Raw genomic sequence first — 25002 nt, forward strand, 5'->3', positions numbered from 1 at the left:
AGAAAGTAGAGAATGAGCATAAACGAAAACGAACAAAATAAGATGAAGCTGAAATAACTGGGCAAAAGACTGATTTCCTCGCCTAGTCCGAAGTCATTCCAATGGAAATAACTGAGCTTTTCCTCTGGTTAAAAGATCACTACAAACTCGACTTTTAAATACTTTAGAAGGCAAGAATACCCAGTTTCGTGAGTAAACAATCTTTGGGAGAGCGTTGCGTGACGTCCCACGGTGTCGCTATTCCCAGAATCGCTCTCGGTTCATAAGTCCCACAATGCATTTCGACATCCTTCCACCGCTTTTGCATTCAACAAGGTGGTCGTTGAGTTTCAAATCGATTTTTGCAGGCCTTTTTTGCCAACTTTGAGGCAAAATGACCGCGCAAGAACAAATGAAGAAGATGTTGGACGAGCTAATGGGTACTCAGAGAGATGGTGAGTAAAAACTGTGTGCCGTGAGATCGAACTGTCCGGCTTTATATCAGGCGTTGATTGAAATTGTAGTGTATATTTTTTGCATTAGTCTTCACTTTATGACATGAACACTCTTCTTACACGGATTATTTTGATTTTGCATACTGACTTAAGAGAAAACTGAGTGAGTTGTGATGTCGATGATAGCTCAATCAAGTGGAGTGAGTTTTTCTCTTTATCCTTATTGTATGTCTTGCTCTTGAAACTAAGGCAACTAATAAAAAAATGCAAAAGCTTGCGAAATTTCGGGTCTTTGTGTACGTAGCGTGCAAGCATAACGTGAAAATAAGACCCTGAAACCGTCCAGAACACCTGTTTGTAAACTATTCTAGAAAACTGGCTTTCAGTTTTAAATTGAAAGTCAGTGATGATTGCTATTTTTTTGCTAACATTTATATTTACTGAACACTTCTGTGAAAACGTCTGTGGAAGTTTGGAGTCCACAATTTTTATCCATCTGGAGCGCTTTAAGAGTATCCGGTACATCACCTGGCTGTCTTCCTTTGTGGGTTTTTTAAAGAAATGTAATATGTACCGCTGATCATTATACAATGACTTCCGGAGAGGAGGTGTTGATGATGTAGCAGCTCTCATAAGGTAAAATGTCATTGGCTTGCAGTTTTTATTGTCAGCTGACGAAAAGTGGCGGCCACTTCACTTTGAGAAGTGCACTACTTTTTTCCCTAATTTGAAGAAATTAAAGGCAGAGTCTTTCAAACCCGAGATTAAAACTCATTTGGACAGTGACAATGTGCAGTTGTCTCAACATCAATCATCAATATTTTGCAATAAAAATGAGGCATTTTGGAGAGTTCTTTTAGAAATGGCATACCCACAGACATCCCTAGAGAAAGAGACTGTTAGGCCCGTCGTTGATACAATTGGCTACTCTACTCATACAAATTTTATGGAAATCCCTGGGCTTGCTGCCCAATCAGAAAGCAGAGGACTAAAAAATAGGAGCAATAGCTAAGGTTTAAAAAAAAAATGATATAAGCAATTAAAAGCTGCCACAAAACTTAAAGTTGGGGTGTCCTGGAGTTTAGTAGATGAGCTAACCATGCACATGTACTGTGTAAAGCAATCTTGTATCGCAACTTTGTGTGGTAACTTCTCTTGAAATTTTTTTATATACTCTTTGTTTTCGTAAAATCAAGCTTACGATGTTTTTTTGTTAATTTTGCATGACTATGATGCGAAATTGTAATTACAGCAATAGTAATTTTCCTGTTAACATATGTCACTGCAGCAGTAGACAGCTGTTTATTTGAGTCAGGGAGAAGCGGGTCCATTTCAATAGCACTGTAATCAATATTAAGTTATTAGTGTTTGTGAGAAATTCTTTGCTCAGCAACATCTCCTTTCATGAAGATTGTCTTTCATTGCAGGTTATTAATTTTATCCCTATCTCCTTCCCATATTAAAATTATGTTAAAAATGTCAGTAATTTCCTGTAGTAATTTACATTATTACAGCAACGATCCCAGCAACAAGTATAGCTGCTTTTAAGTAATTCCAATTTTTCTTTCCTCTAACATTTCCCCATGGATCTTTCTTTGCAAAATTGTAATCTCTGGGTACTTACAAGTATTTGGTACAACCATTAGCTTTCAGTTGGTTGTGCAGTGAATGTAGACTAGTACTTTGTGTACATGTATGTTATTATCGAATTGGATGAGAAGTCATTTCCCCATTAATACGAGTTATTGAATGCTTTTTTAAACAAGGCTCACTGATAGCCATGTACGTATAGTGTGAGCAAGTTCATTGGATGCGTAAGTAGGGCGACGTAAGTAGGGCAGACAAAATTTGACTTTTATTATACACGTATTATATTGATGGGGCTAAGGAATTCTGGTGTTGTGTACATTGTGAGTTTGTTTTGACTTTGGTTTACCTGGATGTTCCCTTTTCTGTAATTGCAAATAATGAAAAAAATTAACTTGCAGTTTTCAGAAAAGTGGTCATAATAATCACATACTTTTCTAAAGAGCAATTTTCCTTGTGGTTAGATTCTTATACTTAAATTCAGGATGTTAACCATGTACAGAGAGAGTTCCCAATGCTACTTTACTGTCAGTTTCATTTTGTTGCTGCAATTCTGGCAAAGAAATGCTGGGCTGTCTGAAAAAAATGCCATGGTCATGATGCTGAGATAAATCTGTACTTGAATCAAGCTCCAAGCCATCCGTGGTACCTGTAATGCAGGCTGTCCTTGTTTGTAACTCTTCTACATTGCGTTTAAATGCAGTGTACATGTACATGTAGATTAAGGCCTCTCAAAAAATTAGTTCAGCTCAAATGACTGCCAAATTATTACAGACCAATGAAAGAACGAAAATTTGGTTTTATCAACGGAGTTGATAATGTAAATTGGCCACCGTACAGTTATCAACTCCGTTGATAAAACCAAATTTTTGTATACTACTTCCCCACCGACGCAGCACCACAGTTTCTTTAGAAACTACCCCCTTCAATGAAAGAACAGTTGGGAGCTCACATTTGAGCATTCAATTTTAGTAGAAGAAAAACTTGAAAACATGTGAGGTGGTATGAAAGCAAGCAAAAAGTGAAAAAGCTACACATAAAATAATATTCTAATCTTTGTGTAACTTGTAGCGATAGACAGCAATTATTGCTGTCCATTGCTAAAAAAAACACCTGTGCATGAGCTCCCTAATTTCAAATGGCAAAATGTATTTGTTATAGATGGAGCAGTAATTACCGACAGATGGTTTAATTTTGGACTGGTGTGCTTCCAATATACAAGTTTGTATGAAACTTCCCTTGGCAAAAATAATAATGTGTACTACATTTATTTGTTGTTTTTTGTGTAAGAGAATGAGTCCAATGGGGCTTCAAAAGTAATGATTAAAAAAATCCATTCTGTGTAAAGTGGTAAAGGGCACACTCTCTGTACGTTTTGTACTTTTAAGCTAATCTACATACATACTTCCTGTGTTAAGATAAAACCTTCACTTCATACAAGGCAAGTTAAATCAAAGGCATAAAGGAATCAACACCAATTAAAACGACTTGCTGATCAGGAATATTGTACTCTACATAAGGTTCCATGGACAATACATGTAAGGTCCTTTGGACTTCAAAAATGTCACAGTTCTTATTTCATTTCGACATTTTCCAGTCACTGAATAAATGTGCGTTGCTACGCTTTACCAAGGATTTTGATGGCTTCTAACTTGCCCTTTTCATCGGTTCTGTGTTCTTTTAGGTGCACGTCCCGGTGATGAAATAAAGTTTTCCGATGACCGTGTATGCAAGAGCTACCTCATGGGTCTCTGTCCTCATGAGCTCTTCAACAACACAGTGAGTGTTCAAGTGTTAGAATTAACAATAATCATTAATAATAATGATAATAGAACTTTATTTTTACACGATAATGTTCAAAGCTGGATAGCTTGTGGGGTCATGCACAAATGAAATCAAATCAAATAAATGCATATCAAATCATATTGGGTTTTGAGGAGACGGGAAAACTGGGGGGAAAACCTCTTGGAGCAGAGTAGAGAACCAACCTACAACCTGTATGACGCTGGATCTGGGAATCAAACCAGGGCCACATTGATCGGAGGCGAGTGCTGTCACCACTGCACCATCCCTGCTCCCCTATTATTAGTAACACATTTGAAAGTTAAGGGTTGCTTCTTGGTTGTTTTCCACTGCAAGATGGTGGCCAATATAAATTATAAAAGTTGCTTCTGCCCAAAAGCTATGTGAGCATTAATTTTTCAGAAGCAGTTGAGTAAGGCAAAGCAGGGGTTTCAAATAGACAGCTGGTTTAAGTCTAGTAGCTGACTGTATCAACAAGGGTCTGCTAGGCCCCTTTGTCTAGAGGGCTCTGGTGGCATGCTCCCCCAGAAAATTTTGAAATCTGGAAGCTCTGAAATGCGATTTCCAGCGTTATGGGCACCACATGGAGTACGAAGATAAAGGAAGAGTTCTTATCAACAGTGACACTGAGTGTGCAATTAACTGCATTCTTTTGATAATTTCCAGCAAAGAAAGATTTGGAAAATCATTTCAAAAGAAAAATCACCGATTTAAACGTCAAATGACGTTTCCACAACTTCATGTCATTACTAGCAATTTCAAGTTGCCATGAATGGCTTTCACAGTTCTATCCCCCATTATTTTGCAGGTGTGGCCCCCCTCCTTGCATACCCTTATGCCCACTCCGTCTATGACAGACTTTACAGACAGACTTTCTTTTTTACTCACCCGAACATGAACTTGAACTCCCTACCTCTGCTGGACAATGCAGTGCGTATCACACGAAATATTTTATCAAAGATTAGATGACTTTAAGCAAAAGCAGAAACGAAATACAGCACAACCATGTTTATCGAAGATCAATTTTACAATGAAGCAATGGAATACTTGAAAATTCAAAGTGAAAAATCGAGTAGTGATTTGAGACAAACGGAAGGCAAACTATCTCAGTCACAACTAAAGACATTGCAAAGAAAGAAATGGACATACCACCAAGGAAACCTGGGCTAAACTTCAGAATAACCTGCCACTTATTTGCATTTCATTGAATAAGAATAGGCTCTATTGTATTAAGTCTCGTTCTTCAAAAGAGGCCGCATAGGGGAAACAATAGTGGTTAGCTGTGGTGGGGTATTCTGAAGTTGCTCTGAAAACTGCAAACACCTGACAGAAAAACTGTTATCCCAAAGAGTAAACTCTACGACACTCTTAGTCTTAGCACACCAAAGAACAGCACATAGAGGACGTCAAATCACAAGTAAATGGGAGAATGACAACTATTCAGAAGTAAGCATTCAACTTGTAAAGTTGTTCGTACGTTTATGTCCATTGCACGAACAGCAGAAGACTATCACCAGCAAACAACAAAGCAAGCACAAAAACAACCGAAATTTAAGATTTCGGACATATTTATTGGTTAATAAAGTTAATAGATAGGCTAACAAGTGGGAGAAGAAAGGAAGGAAGCAGGGGCCCTTGCTCGAGTTTTATGAAGTTGAACTGGCGTATACATTGTACATAGGATATTAAAATGACCTCTAAACTAGATGAATTCAGGAAGATTTGCAAACACGAATTGCTGAAGGATGTAAGGAAGGAGATATATCCCTGGTGATAGAACTGCTGAAGATGGAGCTAATGACTGCAAACAAGAAATTGAATGGTTTGGAAACCTCATGTGAGTTTCTTGCTGAAAAGTGTGATGCATTGATGACAAGTATTCATGATTTAAAGAAACACAACAAGCTCTCAGATGAGCGTATCGATAGCGTGATTGCAGATGTCAAGCGTGCAAGAAATGAAGTTCGAATGAAAATTCGTTTCGCCCGAAATTTCGTTATATTTCGTCGAAAAGTGCCGAAAAGCGTGAAATTTGTTTGCATTCTTTTTGCACAGTACTGTATGACAACCAGCTATGTGACACCCTCCAGCTATTGCTGACGATAACTCTACTCAGTTGGTAATTGAGATGGCGAGGTTGTTTGATGTTGGCTTAGAGTCAAAAGATATCTCAATATTGCACATTGACTTCCGGCAAGGAATGGACAATCCAAGAATATTGTTAAATGTACATTCACTTGACAATTTACGAGGGACAAAGTCTACAATAACCGCAAGAAACTTATGTCAAAAAGGACTAAAAATTTGCCATCTGTCTGAGCTCAACCAGAGTTATCGTCTGTTAACCACAATGCCAGGATTCTTATTAATGAAAGTTTGACTCTTCATAAGAAGCGTTTGTTTAGTAGAATTTTAGAATTTAAGAGAAATCGACAGTACTAGCAACATTTTGGTAGGATCATGCAATTTCAACGTAGATTCCCATACAGGTACAATTTTCATGTATTTACAAATCAAAAGTCGTCTTAGCTAACTCACGCAACAGCAGACTCCAGAGAGATAACTTATGTTCAGAATTGATTGATTTCACGTAACACATATGTAGTTTTTAATTTATGCCAGAAATTTTACACTTCTGTTACTCTCGTGCTACATGAATTGCGTCGTGCACAACAGGAATCACCTAGGACGCGATGCAAATCACATCGTGCAGGAAATGCGAGGTGGTAACTTACTTTTGAGCGGTACTGTATCCAACACCCGGACAACCTCACCTTATGAAGAAGAACTTAAAAATGTTTAAAACTACAGAGAAGCAAACTTTTAATTAGTTAATGATGTCAGGAGCTTAACCAACTTAAAGAGAGCAAATTTTCATGTAGAGCTAACTTCTTTCAATTTACAATAGGGCAACAAGTTGGATTATTTAATGTATCTGTAATAATGTCTGAGATTAATGACATGAAACTATGTGAGCATAATTATGTAGTGAGAAGAGTAGCAGAAGAAGAGCGAACCAAAGAGGAGCAAAGGTGGTGTGTCCCAGTGGTTAGGGTGCTTGCCTCAAGATCTGGAGATTCCAGGTTCAAGGCCCATTTTGACCACTCATTGAATATGATACAGGTGGTCCCTGGTTCAACTTCTCAGCTGCACTTGCCTAACAGCTACATAACTGTTACTGGTTTGCCTCTGGCCGGTTGGGATTCTTAACTGTTGTTGTTTCATTCTTTGTATTTCATTGGCCCTGAAAAGCCCCTGTTTGGGAGGGGGGGGGGGGTTTGTTGGGTTGTTGTCTTTATTGTATTGATCGAGTATTGTACACACTGTGCTTGTACTTGCCTATTGCAGGTCATTTTTCCCCTTTATATTATGTTCAAGAGTGCTTTACTTCTTTTTAAGGACTTGTTCTGATTATTCATTTCCATGCACACTCGCTAGTTCCCTTTCATTACTCAATGAAGTATCTAGCAGAAGAAGAGATCCTTTCATTCTTTTCCTTGACCAAATCTTGTTGTGTCCCTTTCATGCTATTCAAAATTCAATGAAGAGCAGTGGATCTTCAAAACTGTAAGTTTAAAAGTGTACAGAAGTCAAAAGTTTCCGTCTGTTAAGCAGTCAATTTTGCACTGTACATGACAATCTAGCTACTTTCCTTTTGTTACATGTATTAGCTGTTTTCTCTCCTAGAAAATGGATCTTGGTCCTTGCAACAAGATTCACGAGGCAGCCCTCAAGGCAGACTTTGAACTTGCTTCTAAGAACAGAGACTTTGGTTATGATGTAGATGTAAGTACATGTATAAAGTCTGTGTGTGTAGATGATACCTACTTTTTCCTCTGCCTTTTATACTTGCATTGTACATAATTAGTGCATGTTATTTTTACTTATTACAGTACCATGTAAAAGTAAGTTGACAGTCCCTCAAAGCTCGATCCGTGAAACTCGATCCTCGATTCTTGAAAACGCCGTGGATAGAGCATAGAGGCTTGAGTCGAGTTTCAAGAAATTCTCAAGGGCTTTTACAGTGCCTATAACCCCCATATTCTTTTTTGTGCCCAGATGTACAGTGTATCTTTACATCATGCCGAGCAAAATGGTGCAAAAATTGTTGTTTTTGGGCAAAACTGGAATTTTCTATGACTTTTCAAAGTGGCAAAAAAATCAAGGTTTGAAAACCCACTACCAAGGTGCAGAATTCACCGAAAGGGCATGGGCTGAGTGTAAATTGTGGTGTAAAACCCAGACTTCAATCGTTGTGATTTTGGCTTCGGTTAGGGCAGAAAAAATGCCTGAGAGATGTGTCATCTTTGACTGTTGCAATGTTCAAACTGCTCCATCGAAGGCCTTTTTTTCCTGTGGCCTTCTTTCTTCCTCGTATACACACTGTACTGTCACACTAGCCATTTTGCATCTGCTAGCGGCTCGTCAGGATGCCTATGCGTTTCTTCCACATCTGTGGCTTGATTGCTTGAGTTTTGGTGAGCCTTCAACTTGTAACTCGTAATCTTCTGTTTCGGAGACCTCCAAATCTGAACTGGAAACCAGACTGAACTTGTTTGAGGCCATTTAATAAATGTCAGTACTCTTAACAAATGTCAACCAAATAACACCTGTCTTCAAATACTACATCTTTCACTTTTGTTGTCTGTGTTCTGCTTTTCCTTTGTTTGCCCTGTTGCGGAAGTCTGGGTTTTACGGCACTAGCGCCTGTCTTCCTTTCCCCCAGTCTTGGGGCAGAAAAAAACATGTTTTTTTTTTTAATTCATAGAAAATTGCAGGTTTGACCAAAAACAAAAATTTTTGTGCCATTTTGCTCAGCATGATACAAAGGTTCATCTGGGCCAAAAAAGTTTTGGGGGTTATAAGAAGTTTTCAAGACCATTTTTTGAGACTCTAGAGTGGAGAAAACAAAGGATTTTTCACATGATTAATTTTCCACACGTCTCTTCAGGTCTATTTTACACATTTTAACTTACTGTAGGTTTCCATAATTTTTTTTGACGGGACATGTAAGTTTCCTCGTTCAATTCCTTTGCCTTTTTATTCCGCATCCATGTGCTTTTGAAAAAATGTGTTTACTTAGCATTGTAAGTTTCAAGGTATTTATCGGTCCCTTTGTGCCCCTCGTTGTTGATTTTAACTTGAATATATAATTAGCCCTCTGCCATGTATTGATCACAGAAATTCACACAGAATCTACAGTAGTTGGGCACAGTACATATTTTGCAGTTTATGCCCCAAAACTTATATGGAATGAGTTTTACCATCAGTTCACAAAAAAAGTTGTGCGCATGACCTCATGACCTTTGTTTTGTTGTTGTTATATGCCGCACGATTGCGGTTAAAGTCAATGACTGTTTTGTTTTATCTCACAAGCTGTCTTAACTACCGGTACCCTCACTACTTTAGAATACTCAAGGCAGCTGAACTTAGAACAATGCAAGAATCAGTTGGAGATACTGTATTTACTCGTGTTTAAGTCAACCTTTTGTGACATAAAATTCAGCCCAAAAAATTGCCCTTGACTCGTACTCCAGTGATACAGATAGAGCCAGTTTGGTAGCCCTAGAAGTATGAGATAATTAGAATAACAATTGCTTATGACAATCTGCATAAAAGCTTACTTTACAAAACAAGTTCCGATTTTATTTGTGTTTGATGAGCTCAGCTGGGCATTTCGTTGTCAACAGGAAAGTTTGGAGTAATTAAATGTAATTGGGTTAAATGCAATCCTCTGGACATGCCTCTTAGACTATGGTATGTAGATCGGGCATTTTATAGTAGAGCGGACTGATATTTGTTTCACTTCACTTCACTGCGAACAATCTCAGTAGCTTAGTAACCTGGCAAAAGTTTTCCAAGATAGCAGGTTATTTATCAAGCTATTTTTCGAAACTCTGGTGTTCTTTCTATCTACCAAATCTCCTTTCTATGGTATATCAATGTTACAGGGTTCGTACACGACTTGAAAACCCTTGAAAACCCTTGAATTTTGAGGCTACATTTTCAAGGCCTTGAAAGTCCTTGAAAATCTCTGCTCTTCATTCCTGCTCCTTGAAAGTCCTTGAATTTTTTTCTGACCCACATTTTTAAACTTTGAAAACTTAGTAAAAATAATTACCCTCTCAAGCCATGTCATACAAACATGACAAGCTGTGGGTCGAGAATGGTTACCAGTGCCTTTGCATTATTTTCACGCATGTACGTTATGGAAAAGGAGCAAGAATTGGCTGTCAGACTATTTCCATGGGTAAATTCTTTCGACGTAAAATAAAAAAGAGGTCCTTGAAATTTCAAATTTTGGCCCTTGCAAGTCCTTGAAAAGTTCTTGCATTTTTGGTCTGAAAAAGTGTACGAAGCCTGACATTAAGAGGTTTATTAATTAAAATTAAGGTTAATTTCAAATAGAAAGATTTAATTTTCAACATGGCTCACAATTATAAGCATGGAAAAAAAACTTCCTCAAGTAAACTGAGATACTTGTGTCATTGCATGTCATGTTGCAAATTAAAAGCTGATAAACTTAATTTACGGTAGTTATTTTTAATCAGCTGCAACTGCAATTAAGAATTCTCACAAATGTGACATTAACTTTTAGGAACAATTCTGTTGATTTTAATTTCAGATTTTTAGCCAGAAATGAAGAAAAATCAGTTTTAAGGCCTTGAAAATAGGGGTTGACTTATACATAAGTTACCGTAATACGGTAAATTAAAATGTCTTCACAAAATTTAGTATCATGTAACTTTCCGACTTGAGTTTGCTTACATTTGGTATGTTTGGTTGAAGGGTGTTTATCAATAGTATCCTGGTAATTCTGCAGTTGTAAACACTGAAACATGGGCGGTGATAAAAAAAATTGCGCATACGGTAGACTGAAGTGATTGTGGAAAATATTTTGATTCTGTACATGTATGTCTGAAAATACATGTAAGGAGGCCACGTGTCAAAAGCTTTTGTTTGATGCTGTTGTTTCACTTTCAAGAAGTTATGCAAATGCCTGATTGAGATACTTGAAAAAAATTTTCTGGATCTCAAAGCTCGATCCTCAATTCTTGAAAACATAGAGGATAGCAGATTTAGTTTCCAGTAGAGACTTCCAACTTACTTTTGCATGGTACTGTACCCCAAGCATTTTCATTCTCTAGAATGCAGACGATTGATCACCAACCTCTTACTAACGAAGTGTGAGGGCTGTACTGGGGAATATTGGCCCATGGTTGTGCAGCACAGACCGAGCACAACGAGGTCCGTACAAAAACCGAGGGCCAATATTCCCCAATACGGTCCTGAGCAAGTGAGGTTAGTAAGTTATTTATTATATGGCATTGTTTCTTTGACCGATCGCACGCTTCCCCACTTGGTGAATATTCATAATCTTTGTCGTCCATTAGCAAACTTAACCTGTATCCTTAATGTGTAAAACAAGATTCCTCTTGCTACAATTATTGTACTGCTCTAATGAAAAATTTAATTCCCCTTTTGAAAACTTTTTTCCGTTTCGCTCAACTTGATTCTCTTGGAGAGAGGAAAAAATGGTGAAACAGACCGTTTCCATGGTAATGGTAATGGCCCGACCGAAAACCAGCCAATCAGAGTATTCCATTTACGTTGAGAATTGCTTTCTGTGTACATTCATTTGTGTGTGTAATATTATTTTTATTATTTTCAAGCTCTCACTCTTTCAATCTTACTGTAACTAATTCTGGATATTGTTTACTAGCAAATGGAACACCTTCAGTCATTCATCAAGGATTGTGATAGAAAAATTCAGATTGCAAAGAAAAGGCTTGAAGAAACACAAGATGACCATGATAAGGTCCCAGAGGTTAGTTTGTTAAATGTTTTGTAGTCTCTGGTATCTACATTTAAAGGTCTTGAAAAAACCCTGGTCCACTCTAAAAGCTTGGGTCATTGCAAATTAACGACGGCGACGGTTGTTTGCAGTCTTTGGACTAAGATCTCAGCGTTTTTCAAACGGACGCAAATTGTTTAGCTAAACTGGCTTTGATTGAGCATAAAAACTGACAACAGACAATGTGGTTTCCCGCCAGAAAAACACATGGCTTGTCAAATGCAAAGCTGGCCATGCGATTTCCAGCCAAGGAAACTTTCCCAGAAACTTCCATCCCCAAAGGCCGTCTTTCCTCCCCACCTCCACCCCGACAGTCTGTATGTAGGTGACATCATAACCAAAATTTCTCGCATTGGTGAATTTCCCAAAATTTCTTACCCATGGTGCTCCACTGGAGCTCCGCTATAACTGTAAACATCAGTAGATAAGCGGCATCTATTTACCCTTCCATAAAATTTTAGAAGAAAATCTTTAAATCTCCATGATCACCCACAAACCCTGAAATTAAACTCTGTTTAACTAAACATCAACAGATACCCTGTAAGCTTATTGCATAAAATGAGGATAACTTGTTTCTTGTGAAAACAGACTCAAGTGTCAAGGGGTCTTTTTCTAAAAAAAAATTATTGTCAACATGCATGGAAGAGTGAATTTTATTGATTTCACCCTACATTTAGTCTGTTGCACTACAATCAGTAATACTTTAAATTAAACCTTTTTTTAAGGCTCAAGCTGTTCATGACTTGGCAGAGCAGATTGGCAAAAAGCTAGCTGAAGCTGAAGCTGTCGGTATGTACATGTAAGATGTTGCAAGAAGATCGTAATTTATTATCCAACTGTATTAGTTATCGAAAAAAACGCACGAAACGAGTACAAATATTCCACGATATTGTGCAGTTAGTTATTTGCATGTACTTGGTTATTGTACAGTAGAGAACCGGTTTGACTAGTTTAGTTGCTGATGTTGACCTGCACACGTACAAATCTGTTTGCGGTTGTTTACAATTCATTTGCTAAGAATTAAGTGCAAAAAAAAGTTGGATAATACATAGCTTATTTGTATGGCGTGTGATCCCCGCAAAAATAAACTCAATTAATTTTTGTTTGTTCAACTAAATTGTGCTCTGTTAACTGTATTTATGCACTAAATTTTACGAAGCTCTCCAGATTCGGTTCCATCAAATTCTATTTACAAAGACTAAATTCAGTACCCTAAAATTCTGTTTGGTAAAACAGATTTGAGCAATACCAAATCCTATTTCATAAGAGAAAATTCAGCAACCCCAAATTCCATTCCATAACTGCAAATTAGGCAATATCAAATTCGGTTTCTACCAACCATACGATGCCTAATCCCGTCTGTCACTGCATACTCAAAAATGCAAATCCTGCAGCTTCAAATCCTGGTACCCAGTACTGTCAGAGAATGGCAGGTTACATAGCATCATAATTTATTTCCCGCCAAAAATTAGATATTTTAAACAAAACCAGTTGTATTCATTCGTCGGTTGTTAAGAGAGCTTGAAAATTGTAATGGTTGATCAGACCATGTTGATAGCATTTTATATCGTATTGACTGGCCACATGCTGAGTCCAAGAATTTGTGCTATGTCTGTAACAGAGATCCCTCTTTCCAACAACAACTCTAGCTGCTCTCTTGATACGTCAAATTTGGGTCATTCGCGACTTCATGGGATACCTGCTCAGTTCTGTAGGAGACAGGGCGTTCATTCTGCGCAAGAAACATCTGCAGTAGATCCTTAGGGTGCGTTCGATTGACCATATTCCGGAATAGGAATACATGGAATATAAGTTAGGAATCCTTCACTTTTACGGAGATTCAAACTAAAAATGTGAAACATCTGCTAAAATGCTATTTTAAACATATTTTTATTATCCTTGCTGCTTCGAAACGCGTCAAACATACCGTTTTAATCATCACTCCACATATTCTTATTCCGGAATAGGGTCAATCGAACGCGCCCTTAGTGTCTTGGACGAGAGTGACGAGCTGATTACTGACAGAATCGTTGGGTCCCACATAATGGACTAGACAATTATACAGCCAGCCAATATGATATAAAACGTTATCAACATGGTCTGATCGACCGTTACAATTTTCAAGCTCTCTTATAAGACGTGATAACAACCAACGAATGAATACAACTGGTTCTTCACATTGTTGATCCGAACGTCAGGTTAAGACTTGAGCTTGCCAACCCATGCAAGGGCAGGTAACAAAGTTACCTGCTATTTTTGGTTTTTTACCTCCTGTGCAAAAACTTAGCAAGAACCCTGTGATGGAACCCAATTTGGAGAGCTTCGTAAAATTTAGTGCATAAACACAGAAATTAACAGAGCACAATTTAGTTGAACAAACAAAAATTACTTGAGTTAATTTTGGCGGGGATCAGATGCCATATATTTGATGTTATGGTATGTAGTATCGCTGAGTATTTGTACGCATTGTTTGTATTTTGAATTGCCCTAGCGGGCTCATCAAAATACAGCACAAGCCATAAAAATACTCAGCGATATTACACACCAAAACATCTAATAACGTATACGTACTCAAGGCTGCTGCCTAAGAAAATTTGAAAGGGGCCCTCAGAGCTAAAGGCTGAGAACTTAGGAGCTGAACATATGAAGTGAAAGGTGTTGCTGTGAAAAATTAAGGCTCCTGTTAGGCAACAGCCTTGGTACTCATTCCTACATTGATATGGATAGAGTTTTCCCCCTACATGCTCATTGTCCATTATTATTGTGGTGAGGACTTGTAACATTCCTCTGTTTCTTATAGCTTATAAGCAAATTGAGGAACAGAGGTTGTAAATTTGATGGTGATGATGATGATGATAACAACAACTTTATTTTAGTGTCAATGGATTTAGCACTAGAGCACTAATGAATTTTACTCAATTCAAATCAAATATTGGTTTTTGTGGAGAGGGGAACACCGGAGTACATTGTACCTAGAGGAAAATCTCTCGGAGCAGGGAAGAGAGCTAACAAACTCAACCCACATATGACATGGGGGTCTGGGAATTGAATTCGGAGGTAAGTGCTCTCACCACTGCGCCAGCCCTGCTCCCATTCAAATCAAACAGTATTGTTACAGGAGCTAGTTGGCATGGAAAAAATAATGTGGGTTGCTGTGGCTACAACATGGACTCAGAACATTTTTACCAGTAACATTTAATGCGAGTGGCGACCAGCACCCTTGAATACAGGTTGCACTATTATTTTATACATTACAAACTAGCAAACACAAGGCTTAATATAATATGCAAGGTGCGGTATAATAATAAGGTGCAAGGTTACATAGTGGAGGCAGTGTGACCCAGTGGATAGGGCGCTTGCCTTGAAATCCGGATATCCCGGGTTCAAGACCTGTTCTAATCACTCGTTGAATTTGTTCCTGGTATTCCCAGGTTCAACTTCCCCGCTGCACTTGTAAATAGCCAACTGGTTTTACCTCCGGCCAGTTGGGATTCTGAACAGTTGTTGTTGTTGTGTTCTGTCATTTCGTTCATTGTGTTTCATTGGCCCTGAAAAGCCCCTATGGGGAGCGGTCAATTAAGTATGTATTGTATTGTATTGTACATATGCAAAGTGCATGATGGCATTCTACACAAATGTACACATATGGTTTTCACCTGACGTCACAGCTGCCATGTTGGTGTACAGAATAATTATAGAGAAAACAGTCTTTGGGAATTTGGCTCTATTATAATGCAAAACGTGAGCCATAATTTGCTATTGTTTTGTGCACAAACTTGGCCATCTCATCACATGATTGAAAACCATCTGTTGAAGGGCTGGGTGCATAAACGTTACAGGCCATTTCTCAGTTTTGCTCAAAATTGGCTGAAATTTTGCATTTGGCTGACAGTTGAACTTTATGTGGCCCTGTGGGTTGGTTCCAGCCATGGCAATTTTCTATCGAGCACCTTGCTAAAGAAACTAATGGACTCCGATATGAAATGAGCAGCTCTGTACTGTTAATCAGTAAGTGGTACTAGCTGTATGCCTTAATTTGCACTGTAGGGGACATGTTTTAGTAGAGAGAAATGAATTATTACCACTTTATTTCCCCTGTGGTGCAGGGATGGCGCAGTGGTGAGAGCACTCGCCTCCCTCCTATGTGGACCTGGTTTGATTCTCATCATCTGGGTCGAGTTGTTGGGTCTCTACTCTGCATCGAGAGGCTTTTCTGCAGATACTCCGTTTGTCTCCTCTCCTCAAAAACCAACGTTTGATTTGATTTGCATTGATTTCAGTTTACAGTGTCCCCAATTAGTGCTCCAGCGCTAAAAGAATAGACATTTAAATAAACTTCCTTTCCTTTCCTTTCCTTTTGCCAGACTGGAATCCGGGTGTCCACTTTTTGGTGGCAAAATTAATTTTATAATATTGGTTTTCTTTGACATCTTGATTTTGACTGCCTTGCTTGAGAGATCAACTGGGCTTGGAAAGTTGCAAATTTTTCAACATGTATTCATCGTCTATTTTATTTTCCTCTAGGCACTAAAAACTCGGAAATGGCACCCAAGATGCATAATTCTTTTGTGGGGGAGCATGCCCCCAGAACCCTTTAAGGGATAGGGGCTGGGGCCCTTGTCTTGATTAAAATTAGTGGACGCCTATGTGTACTTCTCAAATCCTGGCTAAAAGCCTGTGTGGAAGATTACTGTAGATAAAAAAGAATTGATGCCCAGCATTGGTACCTGACATCCAGTTCTCAGTCTGGTTCTTGTTGCCAAGAGAGATTTCTGTTTGATATAGCAAGAAGATTTCTTATAGTTCAGAAATAAGCAGGTTATCTGACACCAGCATTGCATTATGAGTCCTCCTTTGTCTTGTCCTTTTTCGCTTCTTCCATGTAGGATTAATTTTGTTCGTCTCATTTGTTGCTACCTGATATTTTAATGGCATTAGTATACCAACTATCTTTGAAGGAATAAAGCACTCCCAAAATAATACCAGTAATCGGTGATTCTTTCTGAAGACTTCTGAACTATTTATAACCATGCCAAAGAATTTTTCTTCGTGTTTACTTTAATGTTTTTTTTTTCTTTCAGGGGCTGAGGGTAAAGTGGATGAATCTATTGAACTTATGAAGGAAGTAGAAGACTTGAAAACAAAGAAAAGGATGGCTGAGGTATTAAAAAAACAGTTATACCCCCATTTAATCACAGTTCTTTAAACTACTACACTTAGTCTACTAACCCTTTCAAGAGGAGCAGTGAAACATTACAATGTAGTATCTCACTTTACCATTTCTTTGAAATTAATACATGTACATTAAGAGCAGTATGTTGCAAACCATACAGGTAGTTATGAACGATACATTCGTCATCTTTTGTATTGCAATGGCTTGATGAGAACTCCAAGAAGAAACTTAACTTTTCACTCTCAGTCCAACCCAACAGCAATAAATTATCTAGTAAATCTAATTTAGTGAATTATAATTCATTATGGAAAAAAAAAATGTTGTATTAATATCTGTATATCATTATGGAAAAAAAAATGTTGTATTAATATCTGTATATCTGATACAGATTTGTTTTTATTTACATAATCGTTTCCTTCGATTTTCTCTGTTGAAATGCCTTGAATCACCAAAAATACCTTGTGTACATGAACACTTAAATGCTGACGTTTAATGAGTCATTCATATACAATATTCGAATATTCGCATCAGATCTGTATCACATTTACAAACTATCAATTTTTTGTTTTGTTGTTGTTGTTGTTTTTTTGCGTAATCTTCTGTGCCTATTTTTCTTTTGTGCAGGATATATACCGTGAGAGTCTTCCTTCATCTTCGCTCCAGCAGCAAAAGCTGAGGGTCTGTGAAGTGTGTGCTGCTTACCTCAGCTTGTATGACAATGACCGCAGGTAAAATCGTCAAAGGAAAAGCCTTATGAGTATTACTTTTGAGGTTATGTTGTCTTTTACATGTACATGTATGAAAGCATTCCGTGGGGAATGGAAGACAATTTGTTTTGCTTCACAAGAAAAATCTGTAACGTGGATAAAATACAATTTTCGCCTGTCTTATGTTTATGTTGGTACTTTTATGCTGTTAAATAGCCTCGTGGCTGGGTTGTGGGTTGGGGAGGCCCTTGTGTGTTCTACCTACTTGGTTTTGGGGTCGTCGTTTCCACCCTCCCACATTCCTGGGCGTCCAACCTCCATGTGCAACTTAGGCTTAAAACAAGCTCTTGGGGCATAGGGGTTAAGTTTAATAGCAACACTTCATCTCCACAGAAAATCTCTCTGAAACTGTTATCCACCATGGCAAGTAACACGAAAGGGAGTGTCATTAGTAGTTTCAGCTTTGATTTTACTAGGCTTTGAGTTAATGTTTTACTAGATGTACAGTGTATGTCAGAAGTAAAGTGCAACAATAGTATTGCCAATGGTACTTCTGCCACAATATTGTAAGGTTAGAATTATTATTTCATGTCTAACACCATTTTACGGTCATAACTATCATTTTTGTTAGCATTATTACCAGATCTTTGTGTTCTTATTCAATCAGACTGGCTGATCATTTTGGTGGGAAACTTCACATGGGTTTTATCAAGATTCGTGACAGGCTTCAAGAACTTCAGGTATCGTGTTCCTGGTTTTAGATTGTCAAAACCAAGCTGCATACAAATGTTTTTCGTCTCTCGCACTGCTATGCATTTGATTTTAATTATTTTGCTTTTAAATGTTCATGAACGTATACTGTACATCTCATTATCGTCTTAACTTGGATAGTATATAAGGCGGTTTTGATAGACTTTCTCAGCTGGAGGCTTGTCTTTACGGTTCGATTTGATCGTTTGATCAGTTAGCCTCGCATTGTTGACCTTTGATTCATCTTTTGAAATTAAAACCTCGTGCTATGGTGGTTGATTGGACGTGGTGACTTTTCCAAGAGTAAAAGTAGCTCTTCGGCAGATGTCTTGTAATCGGACTCGGGCCTATTCAGTTTCATTTCATTCATGGGTAAAATAAAATGGGGCATCAAAATGCTGATACGTTTACTGTGCAGTGCTGTCGGACGACAATTTGGACCGAGATTCGGACTTCTAATACTATAGCGCCCCTTTCCTTTGAAGTCCGACTATGGTAGGGGAGCCAGTTTCAAACAGTCCATTTTTTTAATTTGGGAGGGGTGGTAGGTGAGACCTTAGTCCGAGGAGAAAAATGCTGAACTCGAGGCCAGGCTTCTAAGCTGTTAATCGTCCATGTTTCACCAATTCCAATCTTTTGCTTTCTCAGGATTTAGTGGCGAAAAAGCGTGCTGACAGAGAATTGGAACGCATGCGGCGACGCGAGGAGCGGGAACGTGAAAGAGCACAAGAAAGGCAGGAACGAGAGAAAAGAATGAGAGAAAGGGAGAGAGAAAGAGAAAGAGAACGGGAACGGTAAGATACAGCAAGGCTGTGACCACCTTTGATTAATTCACTTTGAATGAATCGCTGGGTATATATTTGAAGTGCAGGTTATGGACGACAGGTAGAAGTGATGCTCGCACTGAACTTGACAACTGTCTTTTTATATATACATTTCTTTCGTTTATTGAGTCCTTTCACCGGAACAAATGAGCCTAACAAATGGACCCGCTCCCAACTGAGTAGCTTCAAAGCTCAGTTAGTAGAGCATTGCACCGGCATCGCAGAGGTCATGGGTTCGAATCCCGTTGTAGCCTCTTGAATTTTTCAGGTGTCTTTAATTAGAGACAATTGCTTAGATTGGTTTTCAATTGAGTGTCGAAAGTAATTAGCAAATTGATTTGGTTTATGATTACTTCACTCAGTGATTGGTTCAAAGTTCTCGCGCCACTTTTTCAACCAATCAGAAGTAAAACCGAAACCAATCGTGGCTTGCACGTGCACATTTTCCCGCGCTTTGAGTCGGCTACGTGTAATTAATTCGAGTTTTGATTGATTTACTGGATTGTCTGCATCCTTTTTGATTGGCCGAAGTAATTGCTTTGGTTTTGGTTTTACGACACTCAATTGAAAACCGCTCTAAGTGCCAGGATTAATTCTACCTTTCGATTAATTCACTTTGCTTCCAATCATGCGTATAGACTGTGCAATCAATAACCGAAGATAGCTTTTCGTGGCATTGAATGACATAGTGTGTGAACATTAAAAAAAGTGAATTACTTTTAAGTGAGTTACACTTTTGGGATCCTTGCAGCAAAAAGATGTAGGATTCGACCCAAAATTGTTGTTTATAGAGAGTCAAGCTAAATGAACCGCCTTAAATCATTTTTAAGTAGTGTTTTTAGGTCCGCTAAAACACGTGCTGCGAGTTTTTTGAACGGCTTCAAAAACATTCCAAGAAAAACGTGTCCCTCTGGAATCCAAGCAAAGGTTCAAATTGTGAGGGGAGAACATTAGCACGCAAGAAAAACAAACTGTGCCTTATTAGTGTGGTTTATATACCAAAGAGAAGTGTTTAATCAGGTACAAAGCCCATACCTGCACGTTACGTTTTATCGGTGACCTGACAGGCTTTTTTCCGTCATAAATTATTAATGCATTTTCGCTTGACCCTATTCCAGACAACGTGGAGTGATGATTTAAAACACTATGTATGGCGTTTTGCAGCAACAAGAATAACAAAGCTGTGTTTAAAATAGCATTTTAGCAGATGTTTGACAATATTAATGTGAATCCCCGCAAAAACGAAGATTTCTAACTTCTATTCCATTTATTCCTATTCCGGAATACGATCAATAGAACGCGCGCCAAGTTTGGACCAACATGTTCAGTCAACCAAATGTTTAAGGTGATTCCTCAGAAAAAAAAAGTTGTCTAACGATTTTCTGGAAACTTTCCCTGAATGTTCCCTACTAATCCCTGCTTTGAGAACTACAATGAAAAAGATAAGTGACCATGCTTGCTTAAGAGATATAATGGGCCAATCTTACCCCATTGATGCCTGTACTGATACTAAACACGCGCGGTATTTCATCGTCTCAGGGTACATTTTGCAGTAGCTAAACGAGAGGGTTTTAAAGTAACACTTGAAAAACACCTGATAGGTAGAAAGTCTAAGGTCCGTTTTAAACGTCACATTTTACATGTGCCGAATCTAATGCAAATGAGAAAAATGTATTGTTCTCGCTCATTCGCGTTACATTCGGCACATGTAAAATGCGACGTTTAAGACGGGCCTAAAGCATGTGGAGGCGCAGTGGCCTCATGTTTAGTGCGCTCGACTCTGGATCGAGTGGTCCGGGTTCGGGGCCTGGCCGGGGACGTTGTTGTGTTCTCTCACGGTGCCTGTCTCCACCCAGGTGTATAAATGGGTACCGGCGAATCTAATGCCGGGGGTAACCCTGCGATGGACCAGCATCCCATCCAGGGTGGCAGTAGAAATACTCCCAGTCGCTTCATGCTACAGAAACCGGAGACAAGCGCCGGCCTGGTGGGCCTTCTAGGCTTGTGGCAGACTTTACCTTTACCAAAGCATATGGAACACTTTCTTATATAGTTTATGGAAAAAATCACTCAGCTTAAAACGACGTCGACTCAGCGTTTCTCGAGTCGTTGTTTTTAAGATCATAATTTACATCGCTGGGTAAGGAGCTTAAGAGTAAAGCACCATCGTACGTGTTTTGAGATGCACTTTCTTATATAGTTTATGGAAAATCACTCAGCTTAAAACGACGTCGACTCAGCGTTTCTCGAGTCGTTGTTTTCAAAATCATAATTTACATCCCTGGGTAAGGGGCTTAAGAGTAAACCACCATCGTACCTGTCTATCTCGATTATCGTAGATCGAAACAACAAAATTCGCGATGTTCTCGGAATGCGCGCTTATTCACAAAGAGTATGGGTCATTCACAGCTTCTCTCACGTGTTTTGAGAACTGTTTCAGCTTGTATGATCGACTTACACCATATTTACAATGTAAATCTGACCAATTTGTAAACAGTAACACACCATATGCGCAGTACAGGATGCGCAGTGCAATACTGAGGAATCACCTTAATAATATACCGTATAGTTAGGAATGATGAAACAGTGGAATAATAGCCGGGATTTTGTGAATTTCTTTCAGCGTACGCTGATGTTTTTATGCTGTGTAAAGCACTTCAGGTTTTAGTGAACATTTGTGATTTTTGTGTTTAGGAGCCGTCGCCGGCGCAGCCGTAGTCGCAGCCGAAGTCGAAGTCGTAGTAGAGAGCGAAGAAGGAGAAGAAGGTGAGACAATGGTATATTTCTCATTTGGGTACTTCAGCCCTCTCTTAATATAGAGAACATATCTGTTTACAAACATTTTGCTTTTGTTATTCAAATTTGCCAACCACAGGAGCAAAAGACCTTTTATTTCGACAGCCAATGGGGCTCTGGTTGGCGTATTAATGACAATGGGTGACGTCAACAATGGCCTGGAACCAGGCTCCGCATTTGGACTTATGGTGGCGTAAAAAAATGGCGGGGAAGCGAGCTCAACTGGGAACTGGGACTCGGCTCGTTTCAGTCGCCATTTTTTTCGCCACGTTCCTTTCGCTCCATAATTTTCGCTCCATAACCCCAGCTGCGGAGCGTGGTCCCAGGCTACGTCAACGATATCTTCCCTATTCAAAGCCAGTCATTTTGCTATCTTGTCATGGCCCTATGAATGCTGTCTTGCAGGGACTTTGGAACTACTTTAGTTTTTTCAAGATCACGCGACTTATTGGTTTCCACCGGCTCGAGCCAATTCCTGTGTTGTGTGGTTGTCGTCGGTTTGAACCGGAACAAATTTCCTCTCTGTCTCGGAAATATACACAGAACTTCCTGGTCCTTGTGTTCGCCTCTTGTTGTCTCAAGTTTTATTCCCCTAGAACTCACTCTCTGTGAATGTTTCTCATAAAATGTTACTAATCAAGTCTGACTAATGGCATTTCGATAGGTTTTGCCCGTGGCCCTCCTTTTTCCAGTTAGCACGGCCTTTGTAATGACATGTACACCAGCCTTTTACTGAGTCAGTGCTCCCAAATTAGTTCAAAAACACGCTGCAGGGATGATCTCGCCAGACGGCTTGGACCTGCATGGTCGAGATTGGCTAAGGACAGATATCTGTGGGATCATTCCAGGGAGGGGTTCCTCCGTCAGGAGCGAACTTAGCCCTGTTAATGATGATGATGATAGATACGACAATGAGCCGTTACCTTCCAGTCTTAAGAGTTTTCAATGCGTGATTTCTCTAAGCGATTAAGGACCTGAAAATTTTCTTAAAACGGATTATCCGTTGTGAACAAACCTGCTCTTAACTACATTAGGTCTTCCGCTACTGGTAATTTTTGCGTTCAGTGGCATTGTCTTCGTAATCTGTTATAAAATGTTATCTGTCGTTCTTTTTTTAATCCCCAGTCCCTTTTTCAAGCGGGAGAAATATCTTTTCGGGCTTCCGTCTCTGTGTTGCTGTTTGTTGATCACCATCTTGGATAATTAATCAGTTGTGCTTGAATGAATTCGAATAAAAAGCAGGGCGTAAAGCGACCCTTTTTATAGTGCGTCTCTCTGTTTAAAAGAGCGACTTAAGCCCGCTTCACAGCGTACCGCACGAATTTTTTACCGGTTGAAAATTCGTGCATTTATGGGTTCCGTTCACGCGGAATCACGCTAAAGGTACGAAAATTTAGACGCCTCGCCGTTCAAAACTTTGAACGCCCAAACGATGAAATGATATATGAAATGGATCATATATGAACTGCGGATATGAAATCAAGTGAAGCTATGATCCTCACAGTTATAAACGCAATTTTTGCAAGTGCGTAAAGAAGCCTGAAAATTTCAGGACTTAACGCAATTGCAAAAATTGCGTTTATAACTGCGAGGATCATAGCTTCACTTGATTAATTGTATATTGCTGTGATGGAAAGATCACTTTCCGCTTTTTAAAGACTTGTTCTGTTTCGCTCCACTTGGATTTCCCGGGAGAGAGAAAAAATACGGAAAGCGACTGTTACCATGGTAATGGTCCGTATCGTAAAACCCCGACCAAAAATCAGCCAATCAGATTGCTCCATTTAGTCTGAGCATTGCTAGCCATATAATATATAACCGGTGTAATTATGTCTTATTCCGTAACCGTTACCTATCTCGAACAGCTCCGTTAAGTGTGGTTAGAAATATAGTAACTATGCCCAGTAACACCACGATTCAACATTCTGTTTTCAGGAGCCGGTCAAGATCGCGTTCCAGATCCCGCTCTGTATCCAAATCTCGCTCAAAAAACAAGATGTCTTATCGTCGCTCTCGATCACGATCCCGCTCGAAAAGTCCCGCGCGAGAAGCAAGGTCGCGCTCCAGATCGAAAAGCTAGGAACTGCCTGGTGCTTTGTAGCCCGGATTGACGGCTCGCATTGCCATCCATTTGCATTCTCAGGTTGTGTTGTGAGCTGGACTTCATTCGTTTTAAGCCGAGATTGTATTCAGCATTTTGTTGTATTTGAAGCTTAAAGTGACGTTCACATTGTTCTTTTTCAAAGCTTGATAGATAACCTACAGTTCTATATTAATCACATAGAATCGCTTCCGTCCCTTGAATCGATTGCCTATCTGTGGTCACTGGTATGAAAAATTCGAGGGAGACGAGAACAGATTCTTTTTCAGGGTAAGGAAAAGTGTGGAGAGTTGTATCTTGCAAAAGAGTTTTAATGTCGAGAATGCCCACCCCTTGAAACCTGAGGAGCCATTTTGGTCTCTTTTGCCAATGGTTTAGGTGGCAAGAAACGTACCGAGTGCCATAAAGGCGATAACGGTTTGCGAAAGCGAACAACAAACAAATTTCTAAAACCGTGCATTGAATGTCTTACTTGTCTTGAAGTAAAGTAGAGTCACGGTCGTGATATTTCCCAACCTTTTGTCCGTCAACCGGAAAATAAATCCTTTTTGTTAGCGAAACTTTTAGATTTGTCGATTAAGTCACTTTGGTGAAGCGCGACTGTCGAGAGCACGTGAGAATTCTCATGGACTTTTAGCCTCGTTTTTAAAACGAGTCCAACTGAAGTCTTAGATTTTAAAATTCGTTCCTGCTCGCGTTTCCATTAGTTTTCTTTGTGTGCCGTACTTCCATCGGCTTCGAAACAGAGACTGAAGACTATACTGGTCTTTCAAAAGACTAAATGGTTTGTTGTCGCGAAAGAGGAGGGAAAGGAACTGTTAGCAAAAGCGCGCACGTTTAGTGAGATTTCCATCTGGTCGGCGGCAACCTTATGTAGTTGCAAATGGTTTTGAGAGAAATTTGTGAAGTTTTGTTGCGTTTACCTAGTCAATTTGTCTGTCGAAAATAAAGTTATACCACTAACAACATAAA

At 39.1% G+C, this 25002-nt stretch overlaps 1 protein-coding gene across 9 annotated transcripts; it reads left to right on the plus strand.

The window, feature by feature from the left end:
• Positions 1 to 289: 289 nt before the first annotated feature.
• LOC138059027 (putative RNA-binding protein Luc7-like 2) lies at positions 290 to 25002 on the plus strand. Of its 9 annotated transcripts, XM_068904523.1 has the most exons (13): positions 297 to 434; positions 588 to 634; positions 3706 to 3800; positions 7377 to 7391; positions 7512 to 7610; positions 11548 to 11652; positions 12405 to 12468; positions 16761 to 16840; positions 17477 to 17580; positions 18227 to 18299; positions 18958 to 19103; positions 21828 to 21899; positions 23865 to 25002. In XM_068904523.1, the coding sequence occupies exons 3-13, from the start codon at positions 3765 to 3767 to the stop codon at positions 24007 to 24009; spliced, it is 939 nt and encodes a 312-aa protein (XP_068760624.1). In that variant the 5' UTR covers positions 297 to 434; positions 588 to 634; positions 3706 to 3764; the 3' UTR covers positions 24010 to 25002. The 9 variants fall into 9 exon arrangements, with proteins under 9 accessions (XP_068760621.1, XP_068760622.1, XP_068760624.1 ...); XM_068904520.1 differs by lacking the exon at positions 588 to 634 and having other exon boundaries at positions 290 to 434; XM_068904528.1 differs by having other exon boundaries at positions 588 to 3800; positions 7372 to 7391.

Source organism: Montipora capricornis, chromosome 8, assembly GCF_036669925.1.
Source record: "Montipora capricornis isolate CH-2021 chromosome 8, ASM3666992v2, whole genome shotgun sequence".
NCBI classification, from domain to species: domain Eukaryota; kingdom Metazoa; phylum Cnidaria; class Anthozoa; order Scleractinia; family Acroporidae; genus Montipora; species Montipora capricornis.